Raw genomic sequence first — 24,634 nt, forward strand, 5'->3', positions numbered from 1 at the left:
ATATAATTCAATTATGAAGAGATGCTGAAGTCAGTTAAAAGTGCAAAGGTCAACAAATAGCAATGTGAAACTTTAGTGGATGTGTTTTCTCATCCATGCAACTAAAGAATTTGATTTCAGGACACAGTTCATAAAGTTGTCAACCCTCTTCATATTGGAATATCTATTAATATCCCTTTGAACATATGCCCAGGGGCAGGTTGTCTCCAGCACCACTTATGCTTCGAAGCAACAAAAAAATGTTGAAACCTATGTTTACAAAGTATCAATACTTCCCCTCTGCTTAATTCAGAACAATACATGAGTAATGTTATGAAAATAAATAATGTAGCCTATCCAAAACAGGAGAACCTCCCACCCACAACTCATACCTGACACTACTTATGCTTAGAAGCAAAAGCAATTGAAAATAATGTGAACAAAGTACTGACACCTCCATGTGCTTAATTCAGAACAATGTGTCGAAAATGTTACAAAATAAAGTAGCCTAACAAAATCATTTGAACACCTTTCACCTACAACTCAAATGTGAGAAAATTAAAAAAACAGAAACAAAAGGTATAAACTTTGGAAGAACCTGGTTTCCTGTTTTCTTCTCTCTTTCTGCCCCAGCAAGGTCTACAATTGTCAAGACTGCCTCACCCAACTTGTTTTCATTCCTCTCTTCTTTGCCCACTTTGGGACTACTTCGAATATTGATGATGCACTGTGATCGACTGAAAATATAGCAAATGGTTATATAAGACCAAGAACTTAACAAGCAACATAAAAATATTCATTGCTTTAACTCTACCCTGCTAACAATATAGATTCAGTACATTTATCTTGGAAACTATCCTCAAAAAGATGCAAGTACAAATTTTATGTTCATTTTATGGTCAAGTGAAAACGCTTGCTCATTTTTAGCATTCTTCCCTATAGCTGATATTTACCTTAATCAGTAGATACTGTCAGTACAGTTTCAACATTTACAGCAAAACCACCTATCGAACATATTTCTCACTTTTGTACAATGCAAATGAGCTTTCTGAAGAAAAATGCTAATAAAAAAAATTGACACTCGCATTCACAGGTGAGAGAAACCATAAAGTAAAAAGGTAAATTACATACAGATTAAAACTAGTCAACGGAACATTTGCATCCAAAAGTAGAAAAGGAAACGGAAATAGTACAGATAGAAATAATATTTCAAAAATCAAGATATAAGGTAAACGCTACAGACATGATGTAGGGCCTACTGTGGAGTATATGCAAGCCAGCAGATAAGGAGATATAAACGGAATCAACATCAAGCTACCATATGTAGCCTATTGATTAACCCAAGCTATAGCAGGTATTGTAGTATGGCCATCAAAAGGGAACCATTTTAGAGTATCGTTAACCTATAAGGTCCAAGAGCTTGGCATTCATTTTTCACAGTGTACCATCATCTAGGACCAAAATCCTCAAAATAAGGAAACAATGTAACATACTATGCCATCTAATTCAGCTGATATCAACATTTCTTAGTTTCTACATAGAATTGATAGGCAAATAAAACCCAGAAGTGGAATATACAATTGCCACAACAAATTAATTCAATACTTAGGGATATGATCAGCCATATCAACATACAAAACATATTTTCTACTCATACATGAATAATAACAGATGATACAAGGAAATTATAGCAGTATACACAACCAACACTCCCCCAAAGAGGTAATCGCATTTCCTTCACAACCCTAGCCTCTTGTCAAGTACCCATAATGCCAATTACAACAAACCAACATGGCTGGAAATTAAATTATATAACAGAGGTACCCGTACAATCATGCCCTCTCCTAGTGAGTAGCCTTTTCAGATATTTACTGAGACTGCATTTCCAGTTTTCTTGTATCTTCCTTTCTCTCATTATATAAGAGCTTCAGTTGCATTCAATGTTATCAGAACTAGACCAGTCATTGAACTGGTCAAGCCTAAAAATGTGAACCAGAGTGAAAACAGAAACAGAGAACTAAAAATAATAAATAAATAAATAAAACCAGTCAACCAAAATACTTAACATATGCATCCATATGAATCCAAACCATTTTACACAAACATGCAAATTTTCTTGTGTATGTAGCAAGGGTGCAAATAACCAAAAAAGAGCCGAGTGCTATCCATTTATAAACCAAAAATAAAGCAACAAAGAGGCCCTAAATGGCCTCTAGAGTGCAAAAAAAAATCATGCCACAACAAAAATCTATATATCATCAAAATCCTGTCTATATTGGGAACACCGTCATCAATATCACCCTCTAAGCATTAAAATAAGATAGAAAAATGCTTAACATGCAAAATCAGTGATTTTGCTTAAGTTAAAGGTACATTTGTACTACCATCATAATAAAGGAGTTCAACAATCAATGCCAACAACATTAAGGTACACAGACGGCTTGGTGCTCTTGATAAAATTCCAATTCCATACCCTCATACATGACAGAATCCAATGGAAACAATGTAAACCTGTCAATCCTGAAATCCTGAAAACTATCAAGTCTGTTGAATTTTAAATGGGATCTAAAATTCTACTTTCTCCATATGAAATCCAATGAGTTTGGAACCACTCTCAAACATCCTGAAATAATTAATGGTAATGTCAAAAATTTAAGTAAAATGACTAAAATGAAAGATAAAGAGGAATGTCACTTTATAAAAGGATAAAAATGAAGGATAAATGAAGATGTCACTTTTACTCTTAAGAATTTAATATTACCATTCATTACTAGGGTGAGTGACATGGAAGGAGGGTCTCTTTAAATAGCATTAGTAAGGCCCTAGAGTTAGATATTATGATTGCAAATAAACTAATTTAAATAAATAAATAAACAAAACAAAACAAAAAATGGTCTTGGTGGTCCCTAGCCGCACCATACAGCACCATAGAAAACCAGCTAGTTTAGTTAAAAGGGCTGGTTCAATACCAAATTGACCTAAAATCGTCCAAAGCATCGATTCGAAACAATTTTTCCTCCGAATTCGTTGGACTGGCCAATCCAAGCTCATTAGAATAACATTGCTTGCATTCCCACATTGTATTCACATTGGATGCTAAATCACATCGTTTAGGTTCGAGTTCGGGTTGAACAACAATTAAATTCAATTCAGGTTTGAATTTTAAAATAAGGTTCGAAAGAGGTTCGACTTTATACATTTTTCTTTTATGTGTGTGTGTGTGTGTGAATAGAGAGAGAGATAATGTTATATTTCATTATAACAATTTTATATTTGTTAAATTTTAAACTTTTGTGGTCATTTCTTGGAAAATTATGACCCAGATTATCCATAGTACTTTGTTCATCACATCGACGTTTTGAACCCCAAAGGGGATCCATCTTCAGGACAGAAAATGAGTGATAGACTGAGAGAATAATTTGTCCTGGTCGGTAAATTATTCTCTCAATCTATCACTCATTTTCTGTCCTGATGATGGATCCCCTTTGGGGTTCAAAACGTCGATTTGATGAACAAAGTACTGTGGATAATCCGGGTCATAATTTTATATTTATATTTATGTTTTATTTATGTTATATTTTATGTTACACTTTATTAAATAAAATTCATTAGTTTTGATTATAGATTTATAATTATAATATATAGAGAGATTGTTCATCCAATTTGGTTCATTTAGGTCTTGGTTGTATTCGTTCGAGTTGGGTATTCTCCAGCAGAGAATAGAATAGGAATTCGTAATGAGATAAACCACAATTATTTAGAGAAGATTCATTGAGAAAGCATTCAGAAGAGATTACTCTGATTCTACAATTGTAGTTACCATAGGGTGGGGACGAATTATGCTTGCAGTTGTAGGGATGGAAGAAACAACCATGGGCTAGGAGGAATAGTCTATAGTCCAAAAATGTACTTTTTTGGTTGACTACTTACTCATTCTATGAGTGACTTACTCCACTTGGATCATCGGATCGCTACCTGGCAGTTCTTTTACTGCAGCAAAGACATCTCCTCGATATATCCCCTTTGGCACTTGTCATAGTCTCATATATAAAAAATTTAAAAAATTTTAAAATCGTAAATAACCTAGTCAATAGTCTATGAGTGGGCACTCCTAAATCGTGACTTGTGACAATGCGACCATGACCACAGACCAACAGGGAGGAAGCACAATCACCCAGTGCAACGAACCTATAGCACCACAATACAGAGATGAGGCTCAATGGTTAAAATTTGTTTGGTCACTAGTATGGAGAAGATGCACAAAATTCGTAAAAGAATGTAAACCCATAGCAACAGATGGAAGCGGATGGTGATAGGAAACCTCATTGAATAGGAATGAACTCGAAGTTTTCTTTAGGGTTCGGCAAATTTTGAACTTCAACCTAGAAGTTCGGCAAATGTTAATTTTTATAGCATTGGTTGTGTTCTAGCCACGAAATTTGGTGGAGAGGCTAGAATACATGTATTCTCCAAAACCCAGAAATCGTTTCTAGAAATTCCACCTAGAGACAACTTAATTAAAATAATTAACTTTTTTTTAATGGTTCCTAAGTCTAAACTTAGGAAATCTGGTTATTTAAAGGGTATTAATTAAGTCATGGTGAGAATCTTCTAGAAGAAGACAAGGATTGATTTCTAGTTAATCTTAGCCATCGATTATGTTTTAATATTGGCCGTTGAAGCCTCAACGAGAGATTATAAGAAGAAATTCGATGGGGGTTGGAGAACACACTTGGAGCCACCAAGAATTCGATATTGCTGGGAAATTGAACTCCAGAGTAGCAGTTGTGTGTTGTCGGAGGTGATTCAGTAGTTTCAAAGTAGTGAGAGAGGGGTAGGGATAGTAAGGCCGGAAGGAAGTTTTTCCAATCCGGTGAGTGCATAGCAAAGAGACAGCATACTCCACAGAGAGGCTGACGCAGTGCAGAGAGGCAGCACAGAGCTTCAGAGGGAGATCTGTATTTTGCTAAGAAGAAGTCAAGATTCAGAGGTAGGAGCCGGAGTGGGAGCCCAGAGGCCAGAAGATCGAGTTTCCAAAGCAGTAACTAATCAACAAAGTGAGAGAGACATTGGTCTCAGCAGGCTGACATAGATTTGCGTGGGTTGACGTAGAGGCAGCAAGGGATAGCTCATCTTCAGATAAGGTCAGTGTTGGATCACCGATGGAAGTGAGATTTTTCTCACTAGACTTTTGTCAGTCATTTTCTCTGCATGGATTGTTGGATTTGAGCATCCATAGTCTTGTACTCATATTTACTACTGCATAATAATAAAACCCTCAGTTGTTGCACCAGTTTTCCCAAGTTGGGTTTTTTCGTGGACATTGGTCCAAAAATAACGATGTTTTATTGTGTGTATGCATCTATTCTTCCAGTGTTTTTATTTCTTCCGCAGTATTTATTTTGTGAAGGCTGTAGTGTATATGTTTCGATATTTGTCGTAGGAAACTACAATAATTTGGTTGATTAATTTAACAAATAGAAGAAACATTATCAGTTGTTGTAGTAGGATTCAGGTTTCCGAATTTTCACAGCAAACCCTATGACTCATACTAGATGTATCCTTTAGTCACATTTACCTACATTTGTGATCATTTGTTGTATATTAATAAAAAAAATTATATTATATTATCTTATCTTACTATCTCCATAACAAAGTATGGCTAGAACAACCTCAAATTTGCATACAAGTATATACAAGACAACCAAGAATGCCCTCTTGAGCCAAAGCTAAAATCCATCCTTTTACCTTTTGGAGTGTAAGTACATAGTTCTCATATCCAACAACACCAAAAGCATTAAACTTTAACACAATAATAAAACCTATAATACGTACCTATCTAGAAACTATCCACCAACTAGTTGCCAAAGAAGGATGTTCCACATAATCATAGCCTCTCCATTGTAGTTAACCTATCTACAATAGAGGCCACCCCAGGGTTGACAACCAGAATCCACGAGGGTACACTTTCTTATGGTTGACTCTAATTTATCTTCTCACATCCTAGTTCCTAGGTTCACATGAATATCTACACTTACAACAATTGAAAATCCACAACCCTATTCCCCTACAACCTACACAACCCAAGGAACAGGATCCCCTTCTCTACTCAACAGTCCCTGAGGTTGTCCAACATCCCTCGAGGACTCCAACATAAGTTAACTAAGATATCTCATTATTGGTATTCTAAGGAATTATCAATTGTAATGGACTTCCTCAATGACGGCATTCCATACAGCGATAATTCTCACTTAATCCATGGTTGTAGTTGTCCATGAATCATTTGCAATATTTTTCACAATAGTTTGCTAAAGGATAATTCTCTTGATTTTCCCAAGCAAAGGACAATTTGTAGGGTAATTCGAACTCCTGAGAGTTTGTGGTCTCTACTAATTCTAGTGGCACCCAACAGTTTGAACCAATGTTGCACTAATCATTATCGGGATTAATTCGGTGCAGGGAAAAAATCGGTAAAATCGGGAAAAAATCGGTACATACAAAAATATTCTTTTTTTCCAATTTTTTTAATATCTAAAGCATCTACAACATAAAATAAATACATTAACACATAAATATGATAAAAGAACTAATATATAAGATGTTTAATATCATTTCTAGTGCCACATCACACATAACAGTGAATCATGTCCTGAATAGTAAGTCCTGATTCATGACTCCCAACTCAGCCTCAAAATATCAACAAAAAATATAATAATGTATCTCATATCATGAGTCATAATGTCATATACAATGAAATGAACCAAATAACTCAAGTCTAATACTATTGATTTCCTTTGCCCCTCTAGATGTAGATGTGATGGAGTTGGCAGTAGACTCTGTTGTGCTCTAGACGCTGAAGAACTAGGAGCTACAGGAGGTAGACCACGTCCTCTATTGGTGACAGGGGTAGCTTGGGTCACCTCTTCCTCTTCATAAATAAATATATATATATATATATTCAAAAAATAGTCCGGAAAAAAAAAAAAAAAAATTAAAAATAAAATTAAAAATAAAATTAAAAAAAAATATAAACAAATAAATAAATAAATAAATAAAAATATAAAATAATAAAATAAAATAAAAATAAAAATAAATTAATTAAAAAATAATAAATAAATTAAAAATTAAAAAATTAAAATAAAATAAAAAATAAAATAAAAATAAAAATAAATAAAATAAATAAATAAATAAAATAATAAATAATAAATAAAATAAAATAATAAATAAATAAATAAAATTAATTAATTAATTACAAAAAAATAAAAATAAAAATAAAAAATAAAAATAAAAATAAAAATAAAATAAAATAAAAAATAATAATAATAATAATAAATAATAAAATAATAAAAATAAATAAATAAATTTGCGATTTAATCGGCCGATAATATCGTTGATTTGAAAAAAATCGTGATTTTCCGATTTAATCGCGAAGAGTGCAACATTGGTTTGAACAACCCTCTCAAACCTCCAAACCCAAACAACATTTTGCTTATATGGAAAAAAAGTAAACCTTTTAGTTTGGGATAGCAAGTGTGGCAAGGTTTTCTATGGCCCCAAAGTGCAAATTGAAACAACATTCTCTTGGGGACTTGGCCTAGCCTCTAATAACCAAGCTAAACCATAGAAGCTCCTCCAAGGTCTATCCTTGGTCAATTCTCACTCCATCAAACTGCTCATCATTGTGGGAGATTTTAATAATACTATCAGTGCATTACCCTAAGCACGGCCCCTACTGACTTCAAGCCTAACTTGCACAAAACGTGGAAATGTCCAGAAGTTTCTAAAACAAGGACGACTGGAAATGTTATGCCCCCAAAACAGATACGTCAAGCGAAACATCACACACACAGATGTGTGTGTGTGTGTGTGTGTATATATAACACATTCAAGAGAAAAAAAAAAGAATGAAACACATAAATGACATTTTAAAAGGAAAAGTCAATCTATATTAACTCTCATAGATGATAACATGATGCAAAATCCAAAATTATCCATTATAGATGAAGTTGTACATTCACGATTCCAAAATCAGCCTTTATACATAAGGTTATACATCCAAAAACAACATTTATATGTGGCTATTTGTCCTAAAATAATGACAAGTACAATTACATATCCTATTAATCAGCATTCACATCCTCAATAACAAAAATAAAAAAAGGTGTTTTTTTAACAGATCCAGAGCATGGATTGATTAGAGATAAATTAGTTTGTGGAGTGATTAGAAATAAATTTTAGTAGTAGATTATTTTTTTTGGGCATAGGAAGGCCCCACACCCTTCATGGGTGGTTGAGTGAGCCCGCATAAACAAAAAAGTCGCGAAAACAAGGCAAATTTGGGTCGAAACACCATTAAAGCATTTTCGAAATGTTTTGGTGGCATTTCAAAATCAGGAAACACCATACAGACGTTTAAGTCGCGTTTCGAGGTATTTCAAGTATGAGTACACCATCTTGGGGGCCACTTCAAACTTCCTGCGACATAGCTTCAAGCTTAAATCCATTCTCTAGGGAATCGTGACCCACATATCCACCATGGAAGAAATTTTGGCCACAGAGATCTTAAAACTCCAGTGGATTTGCTAACTAGACATACAACTAGTTTACCTTCAAGAATTTTGATGGTTAATGGAATCGTGAGTGAGGTTCATGTTACCAACGTTATCAAAATTGAACCGGTGATTGAACGAGAAAACCCTCTGAACTGGAAACTAGCCAGAACCAGAATAGAACCGGTAAAGAAACTAGACCAAAAAGCCAGCCAACCAAAAACACATATAATATTCAAATTTTATAGAAAAACATACATATTCATTGCATCCATATGAACCCAAACCATTTATACACAAATAAACAAAACTTCTCATTTTTATAGCATGTAGGAGTGCACATAGCCAAAATTGCATCGCGTGCAATCCATCTCTGAATCAAAAATAGTAAATACATCAACAAACAAGCTCTAGATGGCCTCTAGCATCCAAAAAAAATGATGCTACAACAAATACTACAACTTTTTGCTCACTTCATATTCATTCTTGATTAACTATTACTAACACCATTGTGTCTAGCTTTCTTGAATCTTAAAGATTCTTGATTGGGTGATTCATCATTAGATAAATCTACCCTCCTCATATCTCTCATTATTCTTGTAAAAAGGTTCTTTGTGAAAACCCTAACTTAAGGGTATGTTGATTATGTGTGGAACCCTAACCTACTTAGGGTTATTGTTGACGTCAAAAGAAAATGTATGATCCTTTGATGATGTCATGTTTGGGGTTATGTATGATCCTTGTATGGTTATGAAAACCCTAACTTGTTAGGGTTGAATGGTAACATCTAAAATCTCGAACCTTTGAAGTTTTAGTGAATTACGGCTTGTTGTGTCATGTATTGAAACCCTAGATCTTTAGGTTTTGGCAAGCAAGAACCTTATTTTAGATAATGTCCTAAGAATGAAATCCTAGGTATATGTGTGTTTGTTCGATCAAAACCCTAGTTTGTCAAGTTTGTTATAGGTCTAACTTTAATATATTGATATTTGTGTCATTAGGTTTGACTAACACATGTTATGATATGTTTGTGCAAGATGATGAAGTCCTAGATATATGTGTTGACCTAATTGTTGATGGTCATGAGTCCTAGGGTTTGGAACTAAGCTCTAGTTGAAAATTGATTCTCTGGGATGATAGTTTTTTGTGAATTTTAGGGTTTTTTAACTAAACCTTAATAGAAGTTAAAATCTTTGATATATGATGACAGTGTGACAATCTGGGATTCATGAAAAGTGGATTAAAACCTGGAATTGTATTGTGATCTGTTTGATTGTTGAGAATTAGTAAAATCTAGGGTTTACAACAAACCCTAGTGGAAACTAGTCATGTTGTTACTTTCAATTGAGTTGTGATTGGTTTTGATTGTTAAAGTTCATGTATGAAATCTAGGGTTTTGCACTAAATCCTAGTAGGAAGTCTAACACATGAATTCTAAATTTGTTAGATGCATTGTAGATCTATGTTTGTTTGAATTGCTTCCAGAGTTTGTAATATTTTGTAGGGAGGAATGCCATAAATCTAGAAGAAATATTGAAGCCCTAGATATAATGAAGGTTGTTATGTTCGAGATGCTTAAAGTCTTGATGATATAGTCTAGGGTTTATGACAAAAACCCTAACAAGAAGTTGAAAAGTATGTGTCTCATGTTTGTAGATAAGTTTGGGTATTTGATGTCTAAGGTTGAATACTTCCATTATTCTGATATGGTTAACTTCATGCTTCTATAAATTTGGTTGTGCTTGTTATATAAGTTTTGCAGGTAAATAATCTTCAAGATAACTCTGATAAGAAGGATGGAAGCCATGAAAGATTCTTTGATATCGTAGAAAAGAAGTTGAGCCCCCAAAGTTAAGAGAGAGCTTGAATGATAGGAATCTCCCTAAGTCAAGAGGGACCGTGGATGAAAGGAATCTCCCTAGTTGAGAGGAAGGGCATATCATAGTCATGATGGACACCTTGAAAGAAGCAATTGAAGAATGTATTTTGAGGGGCTGCAAAGATAAGTAACGCAGGACCTGATTGAAGAATATGTTGTTGCATGTGAAGTAGGAAAGGTAAATGTATGATTGAGGAATCTTCTGTTAAGATTCGTTTGAAAGTCCTATTGTGATAAATTGAGAAGCAACATCTAGTTGTCTAGAATACCCTGGAGGATTGTGTTTATTTATGAACATTTGAAAGTTTGTTACTGATTAGGGTTGTGTTTGTACAGGTAAATCTAGTATTCCACGGCGACTGGCCCCCACACCTAGGGGTCTAGTTTCCTAGCTCCCCTACGCTCTGGGGACTTGAGGACGAGAAGGGGTCATTTCCCCACACTCCCAAAAAATAGGGTACGCAGGGGGACGTGCTAGGGGGACGTTTCCTTGTGCTAAGGGGTCGTTTCCGAAAAGTGGGTCGTGAGGGGTCGTGGGGGGTTGTGGGGGGTCGAGGGGGCAGGGTCGAGGGGGGACGTGGGGGGTCGAGAGCGGACAAGGGGGGACGTAGGGGGTCGAGGGGCCCGATTTTTTTTAATAAACTTTTGTTTATAATTAAAATTTAACATTAGTTTTAATACTTTATCGTTTCAATTCATTTTCTTATAAATTTAATTCATTATTCGCCCTGGCCCCTCACTCCATTTGCAAGACGCTCCTAGTTCCTCTACAGGAGAGAGGAATTGGTCCACATATAGCTTCATCCACTCTATCAAGAGGAACAAGCTTACCTCTAAAAGAGCGGAGAAGTTAGTTGTTGTGCACAGTGCCCTACGTCTTGAGCATAGGAAGACACTTGAGTATTTGAAGGGACCAGCGACACGATGGGATGTTGATCCAAAGGATGATGCACAGGTAAATATGGAGGAGAGACTTGATGAGAGGCAGATGGGGTTGGTTGGTGTGCCACTTAGCATGTTTGAGAATGCTAGTGATTCAGATTCAGATCGTGATATGGTTGATCCATATTTATTCATGCAGTAGCTAGATGCAGAGACTAGCAGGGCATTACCTTGAGGCTTGAGCAAAACTATGCTCGTTTATTTTTAGATATGTTGATGTTCTTATGTTATTCTGACTCTATAAAAATTTGACTCTTGACGTATCAAACTTGACTTTTATAATTTTATGTCAGTGTTCACTATTCAGTGTTCAATGTTCATAGTAGGAAGTGGAACATCAATATGGTTTAAACTTTAATCATAATGTATGATGTATGATTATAAATTAGAATTTTACATTTATATGATATTAGATAATGATATTCATATCAATGATCATGCTTTGCAACTTTTCAATTCAAACCCAATTGTCATACTGGACTGTGTTTATAAATTATATTTTATATTTATAAGCTTTTAAGACCTTGATGTCCCCATGTTTCATAAAAATTGGCAGGGAACTTTTGCATAGGCCGCTCCCGCGTATCCTCGCTCCCTTGCCCCCTCGTCCCAGAACCTTGGTGGAACATTGGGTAAATCTCTCTAGGGTTTGATAACATGCAAGTTACACAAGAGAGATTTGTCACTAATCTATTTGATCGGGGAGGATTTGTTACCGGTTGGAATAATCAGGAAAGTTGACGCTGTGTGTGAGACACATTGACTGGGAAGACATATAATCGACACGTTGTGTTGATGCCTAGTTCCCGAAGTAGGGAGGGTGGCATTGGTCTCGGAGCTCTGACCTTGTATACGCACCTAGATCCCTAGGTTAATGGTTAGCAAGTAAGCTTGATGGTACTTACAGAGGTTTGTGAAAATTCCAAACAGGAATCCTATTTCAGCAACTAGAAATTATTCTCCTAATTATTAATTTAATTTAACAATCTATTTATTGTTTGCTACAGCAAATACTGAATAAATCACACTGCAACCTACACATAAAACTACGTAAGAATAAACGCTGGAAGAAATGCTGCCACACACAAAAAATAACACAATTATTTTTGGACAAAGTCCTCGTAAAAACCCAACTTGGGAAAATCGGGGCAGCAACTGAGGGTTTTATTATTATGCAACAGTGAAATAATCTGAGTACGACTGGATGCCAAAACTAGCAATCCTATAGAGAAATACTAACAAAAATATAGAGAGGAATTTTCCTCAACCCACAGGCAATCTCCCGACACAACTTGCCTTCAGAATTTCGGCACTCTGAGCCTCTACGCTGCTCTACGTAGCTCAGTGGATGTCTTGCCTCGGACTAGACTCTAATGAAGTCGTTTTGCCTTCTGTTGACCAAAAAGACACTTCTCTGGCACTCTAAGACTCCTTCCCAGCCTTTGGAATTGAAAGCGTCAATCTCTCCCAACAAATCAACTTTGCCTCTAGAGGCTACTGCGCTGCCCCAGCGTCAACCTCTCTATGGCTCTCTTGCCTCTCTGCAAATGCACTCACCAAATCTGGAAACCTTCCTCCAGCTTCACTCTCTTTGACCATCTCTCACTGCTTCGATCTCACTAGCTCTCTCTCCAGTAATTGACTATTGCTACAATGGAAATCAATCTACTCATGAAATCGAACATCTCAAGTTATTTCTCCATCACCACATCGATCTTCTCTCATAATCCTTTGATGGAGCACCAACGGCCAAGATTAAAACTTAATCAAAAGCTAGGATCATCTCTAGATCGATCTGTGTGAGTTCCTAGATGATTCTTGCCTTGACTTAATTAATACTGATTAATTAACCATATTCCCTGAGTTTAGACTTAGGAAATGATCAAAAATTCGTTAATAATCTAATTAAGTCATTTCTAGGAAGAATTTCCATAAACGATTTCTGGGTTTTGGAGATATCATGTATTCTAGCATCTCCACAAAAATTCAAAGCTAGAACACATACAATGCTACAAAAACTAACACTCCCTCTTAGCGAAATGTGTTCTAGTGCTATTGCACCCCCTGTAGCAACACCTTGTCTCGGCATCATCTCCTGTCATGCTTTTGACTTCTGGCTACTGCTGCCACCAACCACTGCGTAACTCTAATATACGTTGCATATGTGTTGTTGCTGACCCTGCTATTCTGTTGCCAACATTGCAACTCCCTCTTCATCTGTTGTTGCAACTGCAACTGAAAAGCGTCCAAAATACTCAATCAATTGTGATCAATATAATGCATTTGTCACCCAAGTCTCTCACTGCTGCTAGTATCTGCGTTGTCACTAAGGAATTTGTGGCGTTGTTGACTCTGCACTACGCTCTTCATCATCTGACTGCTACTAGTCTTTGCAGTTGTCACTCTGGCATCTGACTACATCAACTATCGTTGATCCATCCTGCTACTAAAAATTGTGGGCCCCTGTAGCAAGGTATTGATCCATGAGGTGGACTCCTCAAAGATCTTGCCCATTTGTAGCGCTCTGGGACTACAGCACCAAATCTCCCCACCTCACTCCTAGAGGTATATCAACAAACATGGCGAAGTTTTCCTCCAACCTGGAGGACAGCCTATTGATCTCTATTGATGATGCCCATTGGTCTTGCTTCTCCTCCTTGTCCTTCTTCCTAAGAGGACACTAGGTACTGTAGTGATCGAGCTCACCACACCTAAAGCATTTGACCTTCGACAGGTCCTTTTTTTGCTCCCCTTGTCCCTGGTTGGGACCCTTCCATGTGAGGGCCACATTCTCCTCCTCCTTCACCTGCTTCTGCTCGTTGTTGTTGTCACTGATGGAGCTTTTTAGAAGAGCTCGCCTCAATTCCTTCTATTGCAAGTCAGCCCACATCTTGTCCCAATCTGATAGTTTGTCTCTGCCCAATATACTTTGGACAAAAACTTGTCACTCCTCAGAGACACCATTTAGTGCTTGTTATCACCTGCCACTTACACCTACCTACAAGTCAGTGAGGAAAGCCCTTAACCCCACAAGGTGTGGTTGGTGGTAGGGAACTAAGAGGGGGGGTTGTCGCACTAAATCCCTTCTCTATTCATTTAAGTTATCTCCTAGGTTAGTTATGGGAGGTGGTCCCTAATTGGAAAACTAAGTTAAAGAAATGTGAAGTTCTAGGAAAGGTGTTAAAGTGAAAGTGGATTACTTTTAAGAATTATGAGCAAAATATGATATGAGCAATAAAAATCACTAACATGATAAAACCATAAAACCAGTGCCTTAAGATAAATTGCTCAACAGAAATGAAAGATACATTTGCTCAAAACAAAAGTAAAATGATTCCAACAATGAAAGCAAAGCAATCCTGAAATGGAAACAGATATGTTAGCACGATAATTTATACAAGATATAAAATGCTTTCAAAATATAATCAAAGCATATAGAGATATCTTGCAAAAGGAAAAGCAATTAGTGTTCTACTTGCAAAAGAAAAATGCAACAATGCTTGCCAACATAAAATATTCAACAATGACAAGTAGAATGGACAATTGCAAGTAAAACCATAAGATGTATTAGCATGAGATGCATTTATACTAGATTTGGATGCAATTAATCTTGTTTATTTTTTATATAAAATGCCTAATCTAAGTGAGAAGTCCTCCTTTTGAGTTCTTACCAAAGGGTAAAAATTGGGGTGAATGTAAGAAAGAGGGGGCGAGGGCACGAAGGTGTCATTAACGATACCCGTCCCTTGAGCCTTACGAGCCAACATGTGCTTTTGTTCCTACAAAGAGACAAGCCACCTTCATAACTGCAAGGTCACGCGCTTTTACCTTACTTCGTACCAGATGGAAGAACTTTCCAAGAAAGATTTTTTCCTTAGACTTTCTATTAACCAAGCTTATGCTTGGAGGTTAATTTTAGTGAGGATGCAACTATACCAAAATGCGTAATATGGTATATAAATTAGTTTTCCAAATAGAAATTTGCAATGCATTCAATATAATGGAAATAGTGTTCAAAATAAATTACAAAATGTAAACTCAATTGGAAAAGGAAATTAGCTTGCACATGAGGTAAATAAGATTACTAAATGCTTTGCTTCACGAAAACGGAAATGTGCTCAAAAAGATAACTCGGATGATTGCTCAAGATAATGCAAAATACATAAGCTTCATGAACATATAAGATTGTAAGTTACTCAAAATAATTGCTTTGACAAATGATAAACCAATAACCCACTAAAGCAATGAAGCTTGAAGTTTATGTGCTTGCAAAATGAGCAAATAACTTAAATAAATGAGCATGTAAACAATGAGCCTATTGTGAGGCCAACATAAAGCAAATGGTTAAACTTTGGTACTTGAACTTAGATTCCTTGCATAAAATAAATTGCCTCCAAAAGTAAGATTTAGAATTCTACTTGAAAGCTAAATTTGAAATGGCAAAGCATGAAAATAAGTAACAAAAAGAAAATTCAGAAAATTAGCTTGTGAAGGTGATGTGTTAATTTTAAGGCATGCAAGATGAAAAACTTATAAAACAAACTCAAAATAAAACCACCCACATGTTCCTCCTTTTGCAAAAAGGAGAAAAAGATGTCTTGGGTGAAAACCCAAGCTCCCATAGGAAACAAGTCGGAAAAGGAACAAGTAACGGCAGAGAAAGAGGATCTAAATCAAGACAAGGAGGAACAGGGAGGAACAGCGTCAGCAACCACTGGGAAAAAAAGCCAAGGTCCGCGGAAGCCCAAAGCCACAGAAACCCTAAGGGTAGTAATTTCTAATCCGAAACTTCAAGCGTACCGTGACCATATGGTTGAACATGCAGTGATCTACAAATTCATGGGGTTCTGGCCAACAGAGCGAGCACTGTGCATGTGGATAAAGCAACAATGGAAACCCAGAGGAGATGTAAGGCTACACTTAGGAGCCAAGGGTTTCTTTACAGTAGTTTTCTCCAATCTGGACGACAAGGATCGAATATTTGATGAAGGGCCGTATTTCTTTGCTTACATGAGGCCATGGAAACCCAACTTCGTACCGGAAAAGGAAACCTTAAGGCAGGTACCAGTATGGATACGCTTTTTCTCTCTTCCGATTTACTATTGGGGACATGCAGCACTGGAACAAATAGGCAACAAGTTAGGGACCTTCATCAAGGCCTCAGAAGCGACATTACAAAAAAGGTATACATCTTGTGCTAGAATCTGTGTAGAGATGGATGTTTCAGGAGCATTACATGAGGGCCTATGGTTGGAATACAGAGACGAAGATTATTTCCAAGCCATAGACTATGAGCAAATCCCGTTCCGATGCAGAAAATGTCATGAGCATGGACATTTAATGAGAGAATGCCCAATGAACAAAATGGTAGGGGAAAACAAGGAAAACAAAGGAGATAAGAACAAAGAAGTCCTTACATGACCGAATGCCAAACAAAGAGCAAATAAAAAACGACAGACTAAAGCAAGCACTTCTCATGGAAATACAAGCAATGCATTTGAAGTGTTAGAAACAAAAACAAAGTCAAAAGACAACAATAGAGAGCAAGAAGCAACGAAAATAAGTAGACCTACAACAACACCAAAAATGAACGAACCGGTGGCGAAACCTTCAAATATTACCCATCAAATTCAAGGAACAACGAAGGGGGCAAAAGAAGATTCAGACATGTTCACCAACGAAATCGAGCTCGAAGATATGCAATTAAGCGACATGCTAGAGCAAGAAGGTATGGATCTACCAAATATGGTAGAAAACTGGAAAAAGAAAGGAATGGAACACATATCGGAAGAGGAGGTAAACAGAATCAATGACATATTCATAGCACGGCAACAATCAGAGCTGGAGTTGCAGAGTAAGTGCTTGGGAGCAGCAAAAGGGCTAGGGGTAAGCATGCAGGGACTGCATCAAACCTCCAACAACTCCAAACACCGTAAAAAAAGAGGAAGGACTAACAATTAGGCATTACAAGAACTGGGACAGATGCTCTTAAATTCAGGTAAGATGAAAACCCTTGAGGTGTTCTCATTAACCTCCTAAACTTTGTTTAAAATGAAAGTTCTTTCATGGAACGCTAGAGGGCTAAATAGCCAAAAAAAACAGCGCTTGTTAAAGAAGAAGGTCCAAAAGGAACGACCAGACATAGTGTTTGTGCAAGAAACTAAGTGTTCAAGCAACACAATGGTCAATATCAGCAAAAAACTAGGTAAACGTATGGAATACCTGGAAACAGCAAGCAATGGATGGGAGGGAGGCATGGTCATTATGTGGAATCCACAGGTCATCCAGCTCATTTCCTCTGAAGCTGCTAAATCTTACATATCAATAAAAGTCCAAATAATAGGGAATTCAGAAACATATCTATCCACCAATGTCTATGGCCCTCAGAAATAGAGGCCAAACTACTATTACTAAGAACACTATCCAACCTAAAACTAAGATATCCTCAAGCAAAGGTGATCTTTGGAGGTGATTTCAATATGATCACTTCGCTCACGAAAAAGAGAGGAGGTATTAGAATGCTCAACAGGGACTCTGAAGCTTTCATAGATTTCATTAGATAGGCCAAACTGGTAGATGTCTTCCCCAAGAGCGGCGCTTTCACATGGAACAACACTTCAGCAAAGCCTCAGGTATGGAGCTTAATCTAACAAAATCCTCTATTTTCTTTTTCAATACACACCTAGCAATACAGAAAAACCTCTCAACCATGCTAGGTTTCAAAAGATGCAACCTCCCCTCAAGATACCTCAGCGTTCCGCTGACTAACAAGCCCTGGCAGAAATTGCACTGAGAAAAACTTTTAGCTAGCCTAGAAAAAAGATGTCAACATTGGACACACAGAACCCTAAACTTCGCAAGTCGCATTGTCCTTACCAAAGTTGTCCTCCAGGCCATTCCGCATTACATGCTTTCCATACTCCCAGCACCTAAATGGGTTCTTCAAAAGATGAGGGTCATTCAAACGGCTTTTCTCTGGTCGGGTAATTCAGGGAAGCAGAAATGGTCTCTAATGGCGTGGGATAAGCTTTGCAAACCCAAACATCTGGGAGGGTTGAATCTGCAGGACCCATTCACTGTTAACCGTGCCTGTGGAGCAAAATTATGGTGGAGGTGGCTGAAGGAACCCAACTTACCATGGGCCAAACATTAGAAAGAGAAGTATGCTCACAATCACAGACTACAGAATTTAATCCGAATGCAAGAAACTCCAAAGGGCTCTCCAATTTGGAACCTGGCGAGAACTAACCGGCATATAATTCAGGAGCAGAGTTTTTGGGAAATTCAAGATGAAAAGGCTGCCCTTTTCTGGGAAGATGCATGGCAACAACTCCCTAAGCTGGAAAGCCCTGAATTCTCAGATATCCAAAGAAGAAACCAGGAGCTAGGGAGAACTACAGTGAACCATTACTGGAAACTTAATGAAAATTACCAAGCATGGAGAATGTGGATATTCAATGAGACAGAACCTTTGGAACAAGAAAACAATAGTTTAAGGGAACTGAGAACAGAGCTGGCCAAAAGAAGGGTAAGGAGAGCAGGGGATAATGACCAATTACACTGGGGTAAGCTTGAGGGGGGCAACTTCACACTCAAAAAAGCAAGAATCTATATAGAAGGTACTAAGCATGAAGAAAAAGTCAATTGGCACAGTAAAGTGTGGGATGCTCAACTATGGCCGAAGATTAAAACGTTCCTCTGGCTCTTGATGCACCGAAGAACGCTTACATGGGAGAACCTCAGGAAAAAAGGGTTCATAGGCCCATCTCGTTGCCCCATGTGTGGAATTGAGGAGGAAACCATGAATCACCTCCTCAATACTTGCAAATGGGCAGACAGCCTCAGGAATTGGATGGAAACCATTCTTAAGAGGACGGATAGGGTAAGGAATTCAATTCAGGAAACCATAGAGAATTGGAGAGGTAATTTCTCCAATAGCCAATTGGTTAATATAGTTTGGAAACTTATCCCAGGGTTTATAGCATGGACGATTTGAAAAGAAAGAAATAGGCGAGTATTCCTAAATGAAACAAGAAGCATAAACTTTACAAAAGATACAATTCTGCAAAACATCAAACAAACAGTTCTCTCCAAAGGGAAAGTAGAACAGGACAAGAACATATCAATCTCGGACTTAGAGATTCTGAAAGCATTTGATATTGACATGGAAACCATCACGTTTTCATCAAATCATCAACAGCAACAAAGTACCAACGTGAATACCTGGATTCCTCCACTGACAGGCTTCCTCAAACTCAACTTTGACGGAGCCTCCAGGGGAAATCCGGGACCTGCAGGCATTGGCGGTGTTCTTAGGGACAGCAAAGGAGAAATTGAATCATTGACCGGAGAATCCACAGTATAAACATTTTTGTACCAACGTTTCAAATCCCAAGTGGGATCCATCATCAGGGTTGAAGAATGATGATAAAAGAAGAGCAATAAGGCAGAATAAATACTAATGAGGATCCCCCTTGGGATTTGAAACGTTGGTACAAAAATGTTTATACTGTGGATTCTCCGATCAATGATTCAAAAGATAAAAACCACAGATCTCTCAAATCCAAAGGAGAAATTCAACATCTTTATAGTCAATCGTTGGGTGAAGGGACCAATAACGAAATGGAATTTGCAATGCTTGAACAAGGATTGAGAATTCTCGGGCAACTGAAAGCTGGAGCCACCGTGGTGGAAAGGGATTCTCAATTGGCAATCACGGCAGCAAGAAGAATGTATACAGGAGCTAAACCAAGTAAGGTCACGAAGCACTGGAGGCTTGCCAAGGTTACAGAACTCATCGCGGATCACCTATCATGCCTGGACGGGTTAATTCTTCACGCAGTGAGAAGAAAGGCGAATGTAGTGGCAGATCATTTGGCAAACTACGGAATTGATAATCCTTCAGCCTACCTGGACACCTGTTGGCATGAGGTCACATGCAACGAACTTCGAAACAAGTGCACTCTTCTTTCGAGGCAAGAGATCAGTTAACGAAAGAAGTGGCGTAGGGGTACGAAGGATTTCCCCTTAACAGGTAAATGAAGACAACCAATCGAAGGGACAAAAAGAGAAGTGGGTGGCAGACCCAGGAAGTACAAGAAAAGAAGTGGGAATTAATTCACAAGGACAAAGTGTTAATACCAAGGACCACATCCAACAAAAAATATGAGCAACGCCAGCAACAAATAACAAAGTAAGACACTTGCCAATCCACAAATTGGCTCAAGCGTGGCAGAGTTAATAATAAGGATTCGTATCATGAACAGAAATGTGGGAATTGGAGCAGCAGTTATTATGGCTAGACATGCGCTTATCCGATGGCGAAGTGGGAAGCCTTAGGCCAAACGAGGTTACCATCTACTATAACTAAGGCCTCCCACCAGAAGTGCGACACTCTGCTTTCCCACGGCATGCAACATCGCAACAGTTGTGATTTCAGAAGTCTCAGGGTTTCTGTGCTCCGCAATAGTAGTATGGCTCGTGAGGGAAGCCCAAATGCCTCTGCTAATAGAGACCTTCAGAAAGCACGGGACTCCTATGAAACCCGGACCTCCCTAAAAGAAAAGCGCAAGATAGAGGAGCTTGAAGCAATTGTCGCAGAGGAGGAAGAGCATCTGGAGGAGCAGGATTTGGAGAAGGAGGTGGAATGGATTCAAGATCCGGGAACTGTGACCACTCGAGCCACTCAATTTGTGCGCGCTCAGGCTGAGATGTGGAGGATGAAAACTATGCTAGCCAAGGCGCTTAGCATGCAGGGGGAATACATCAATCAAGCTCATCAAGCTATCTCCCTTATTTCTACAGAGCACACGGCGAAACTGGACGCCTTACATTTCAATCTCAGTGCCCTAGTTCGAGAAGTAAGCACTCTATCTCAGAGAATGAGTGTTCTAATTAGTCTACTTAGGCACTCCATTCGTCAGGATCCCTCAGTTGCGGGGGAGGTCTCGGAGGAAGCTATAGGTACCAATCAGGGGAAACGGACCACTCAATGCACTCCTTAAGCTATAATGGCTTGTCAGCGTCAATTTGCTTTTCCTGTTTTGACTTGTTTTGTCTCTGACCTCAAGGTTACTGGTCACTTTTCTTGTTTTGACTTGTTTTTGTCTCTGATGTCCCTCTGGCCTTATTTCTGTCTTTCTATCCATTCGCCGAAAAGGGCACAATGTTTTGCAGTCTCCAACCCTTCTATGTGCTACCCTGCGTGGTATGCCTTGGGGTTGATAGACAGAGTTTTAGCAGCTCATAATCATTGTAAACGGGCAAGGAAGCTTCTCTTTAGTCTGTGCGAGCAGACCATTTTGTACCTTATGTATTCTATGAATTAATACAAAAATGTTGATTTACACACAAAAAAAAACCCAAGCTCCCACAAGAAAAACTAAACTTTTATTAGATGTTACAACATGAGAAACCTTGAAGAGGTCTCAAGTAAATCTTCAAGATGAGTCTTTACAATTAATGGGGTTTCTCAAGATCTAGATCTCATTCTTGAATCTCAAATTCAGAAAATCAAGTAAATACAACGAGAAAGCTCTCAAGATTGAAGAAGCTAAGTGCCTCTTGGTGCCCCAAGGCTTGACCTCCAAAAGGGAATGAAATGTAGCACAAAACAGGGAGTCAATACTCCTCAAAGGCCCACAGCCTTTCCAAATAGCAGTCATCCTCTCTATCCACGGCCTCCTCAAAAATATCAACTTTGAAAGGGTAGAGAGGTCCTACAAGGAAAAGTGTTAGAGTTTGTGTGATCCTTCCTTGATGCTCTTGTCACCAACACTCTACCTATGGGCTGCAAGATCAAGAAACAAATTATTGTAGAGAGAATATGAAAACAATTAAATAAAATACAAATAATATACAAGAAACCAAATCAAGTGATGGGAGTGAACCCCATCACTTGGTTTAGTTTAGAAAAGCTCTCAAATAGCTAATATGAATCAATGAAGCATTATGTCAAAGATTTAAAATTTTTAAAATAATTGTTTGTATACAAGCTATGCCCAAACAAATCTCTGCAAGACACTTTTCGTAAGATAAACTAAGTGAATCCAAATAACAAATGAGAGTTCCTTTGAATGGTGCTATAAGACTAGGTTGGTCTCCCAAAGACTATCCTTCACACTTAATCCAACAAAAATTCTTCTACAATACTCAAATCAAACATTAGTCCATATAAATTTAGATAAGCAAACAATGAATTGAAACTTCTAAAAATTCCTTTGAAAATAAACTAGAACTTTCAAACTCTAGAGTCTACTTTCAAATCAAATGCTAATACAAGATAGCTTTGCACTAGCAAGTTTACAAAAATATATGAAAAATGAAATAATTCAAAGCATAGAAAGATTATACCAATAGCTCACAAAAGTCTTTTTATTTATATTCTTGAAAAGTGTACACGGTAGCAGCACTTCCACAAGCACAAGAGCTAGTAGAAAATTATACAATATGAGAGTCAATTGCTTCATTATATAGGAAGTTGAGAGCAAATTCCAGTGTAAAGTGATTAAACAAGTGGCATGAGGTGACAATCCAAAAGAGAAATTCAAATTTGTTGAATGGAGCTCCAATGCCGAGTCTAAAAATTCGAAAGTTATGATGGAATGACAAGTGTAGATGAGTGGTAACCCATGTGGGAACAATTTCCCACAAAAATCTCCACCAAATATTCTCCCAAATCCTCCCAAATGTGCATTAACCTCAAAAAAACTGAATTTCCAAGTAAGTAGTTTTCTCATTTAATGCTAGACGATTTTATTTGAGCACATGCCCTTTCCTTGATTTTAGGATTCCATGTCACCTTGGGACTTCACTTTAACTCCTCCATAATTTCCACCTCAATTCCACAACATTTAGCATGTGTGGATATTTATTTTTCTCCATTTATTTAATATTTGGCTTAATTAATTGTCAGATTTCTCACTAAACTTAAGAAAAATGGGTTTTGAGAGTTTAAAACACATTTTTAACCTCTCAAAGTGTCATAGTAGAAAGTTGAAAGTCAGAGGTGCAAATTTTATTACTCATGCCCCATACAACTTCTCTAGACATCACTTATTACATTACAAATACAATTTTTATTGCAATTTCCGCAGTGCGGAAAATCTAAAAAATTAAAAAATGACTACCTAAACCTAACCAAATTCCACGAAATTTTTTATGCGATCTAGTATGGTAATATACGTCGACTCAACACACTAAGATGTGTTAGGGTCTCAACCTTCAAACTATCACCCCGGCTTTGGGGTAAAAAGTGAGTGAAAAAAATAGAAAATTATCTGTCTCTAAAAAAGAAGGGATAATTAACCAAATAAAAAAAAAACACTCCAAGGTGTACTCGTTTGTTGATCGAGTCCCAACATCCTAGACTTGTTACAGACTCAAAACTCATCATTACTAGTATCACTTATTACAATTCCCCACGGGTGTGGAATCTGGGTCCAAGAAAAATGAAGAGAAATATAAGTAGAGTTTAAAAACTTTGTTGACTAATGATAGATGATGGTACAAGTGTCTTTTGGTACATCCTTGGCCATGGAGTCTTCATATAATCATCAAGTGCCACTCCAGTGATCAGAAGTATCAATCTCACAAGTTCTATGGGTTAAGGAGCTGCCCCAACAGCTGACAACTGGTCTCAGACCTCCTGAATACTGGTGAGGAAGAGGTCTATGCCTTCCCCCTTTTGCATCCTGATGTATCTCAGCTTCTCTTCTATGTACATCTTTGATTGCTCGAAAGTGCCCTGATATAGCATGGCGACAACATCTCACATCTCTTTGGCAGTATCCTTGCAAGATACGTGTGAGACTATATGGTCTCGAACTCCATCCAAGATCAACTGCTTCGCCAGGGCCATCTCATTTTTGTACTCCTTCAACTGATCTGTATCTTGGGGAATTGCCACAACGATGTCTATATAGAGCTTTAGACCATATTCATCCAACAAGAAGGACATCCTGACCTTCCAGATGACATAGTTGGAGGATCCATCCAACCTGTCCTGATCTCTTAGCCCAACTGTGGCCATCTCAACAAAATGTTGAAAATCTCCTTTTTCTTTAGCTCAGTTGTTGCTCTGCTATTCGTACTCCCTTCTAGAGTGAGAAGATTTTCTCACAACACCTATTGATCTGTAAGGAAAAATTGAACTTCTTGAGACTAGAAGTTCCCTGAGGAAAATTTTCCCTCAATGTGTGCTCTTCTTCCTTCCACCCAATGTTGGCTCTGCTCTAGCAAACTACTGCAAAACCACTTCGTCCAACTAGAGATTTGCTCCACGAAA

The 24,634-nt window shown here is 37.6% G+C and overlaps 1 protein-coding gene across 2 annotated transcripts in view; it reads right to left on the reverse strand.

Moving 5' to 3' along the window:
• Positions 1-24,634, reverse strand: part of LOC149217708 (uncharacterized) — a 369,289-nt gene that overhangs the window by 270,388 nt on the left and 74,267 nt on the right. For both annotated transcript variants that reach the window (XM_089393059.1, XM_089393058.1), the window contains exon 5: positions 578-716. In XM_089393059.1, coding sequence (XP_089249185.1) covers positions 578-716 — 139 coding nt within the window. The remainder of the gene's footprint in view (positions 1-577; positions 717-24,634) is intronic.

This window comes from Pinus tabuliformis, chromosome 1_1 (genome assembly GCF_031772625.1).
Source record: "Pinus tabuliformis cultivar Carrire ecotype Pingquan chromosome 1_1, CPIR1, whole genome shotgun sequence".
Classification (NCBI taxonomy): Eukaryota; Viridiplantae; Streptophyta; class Pinopsida; order Pinales; family Pinaceae; genus Pinus; species Pinus tabuliformis.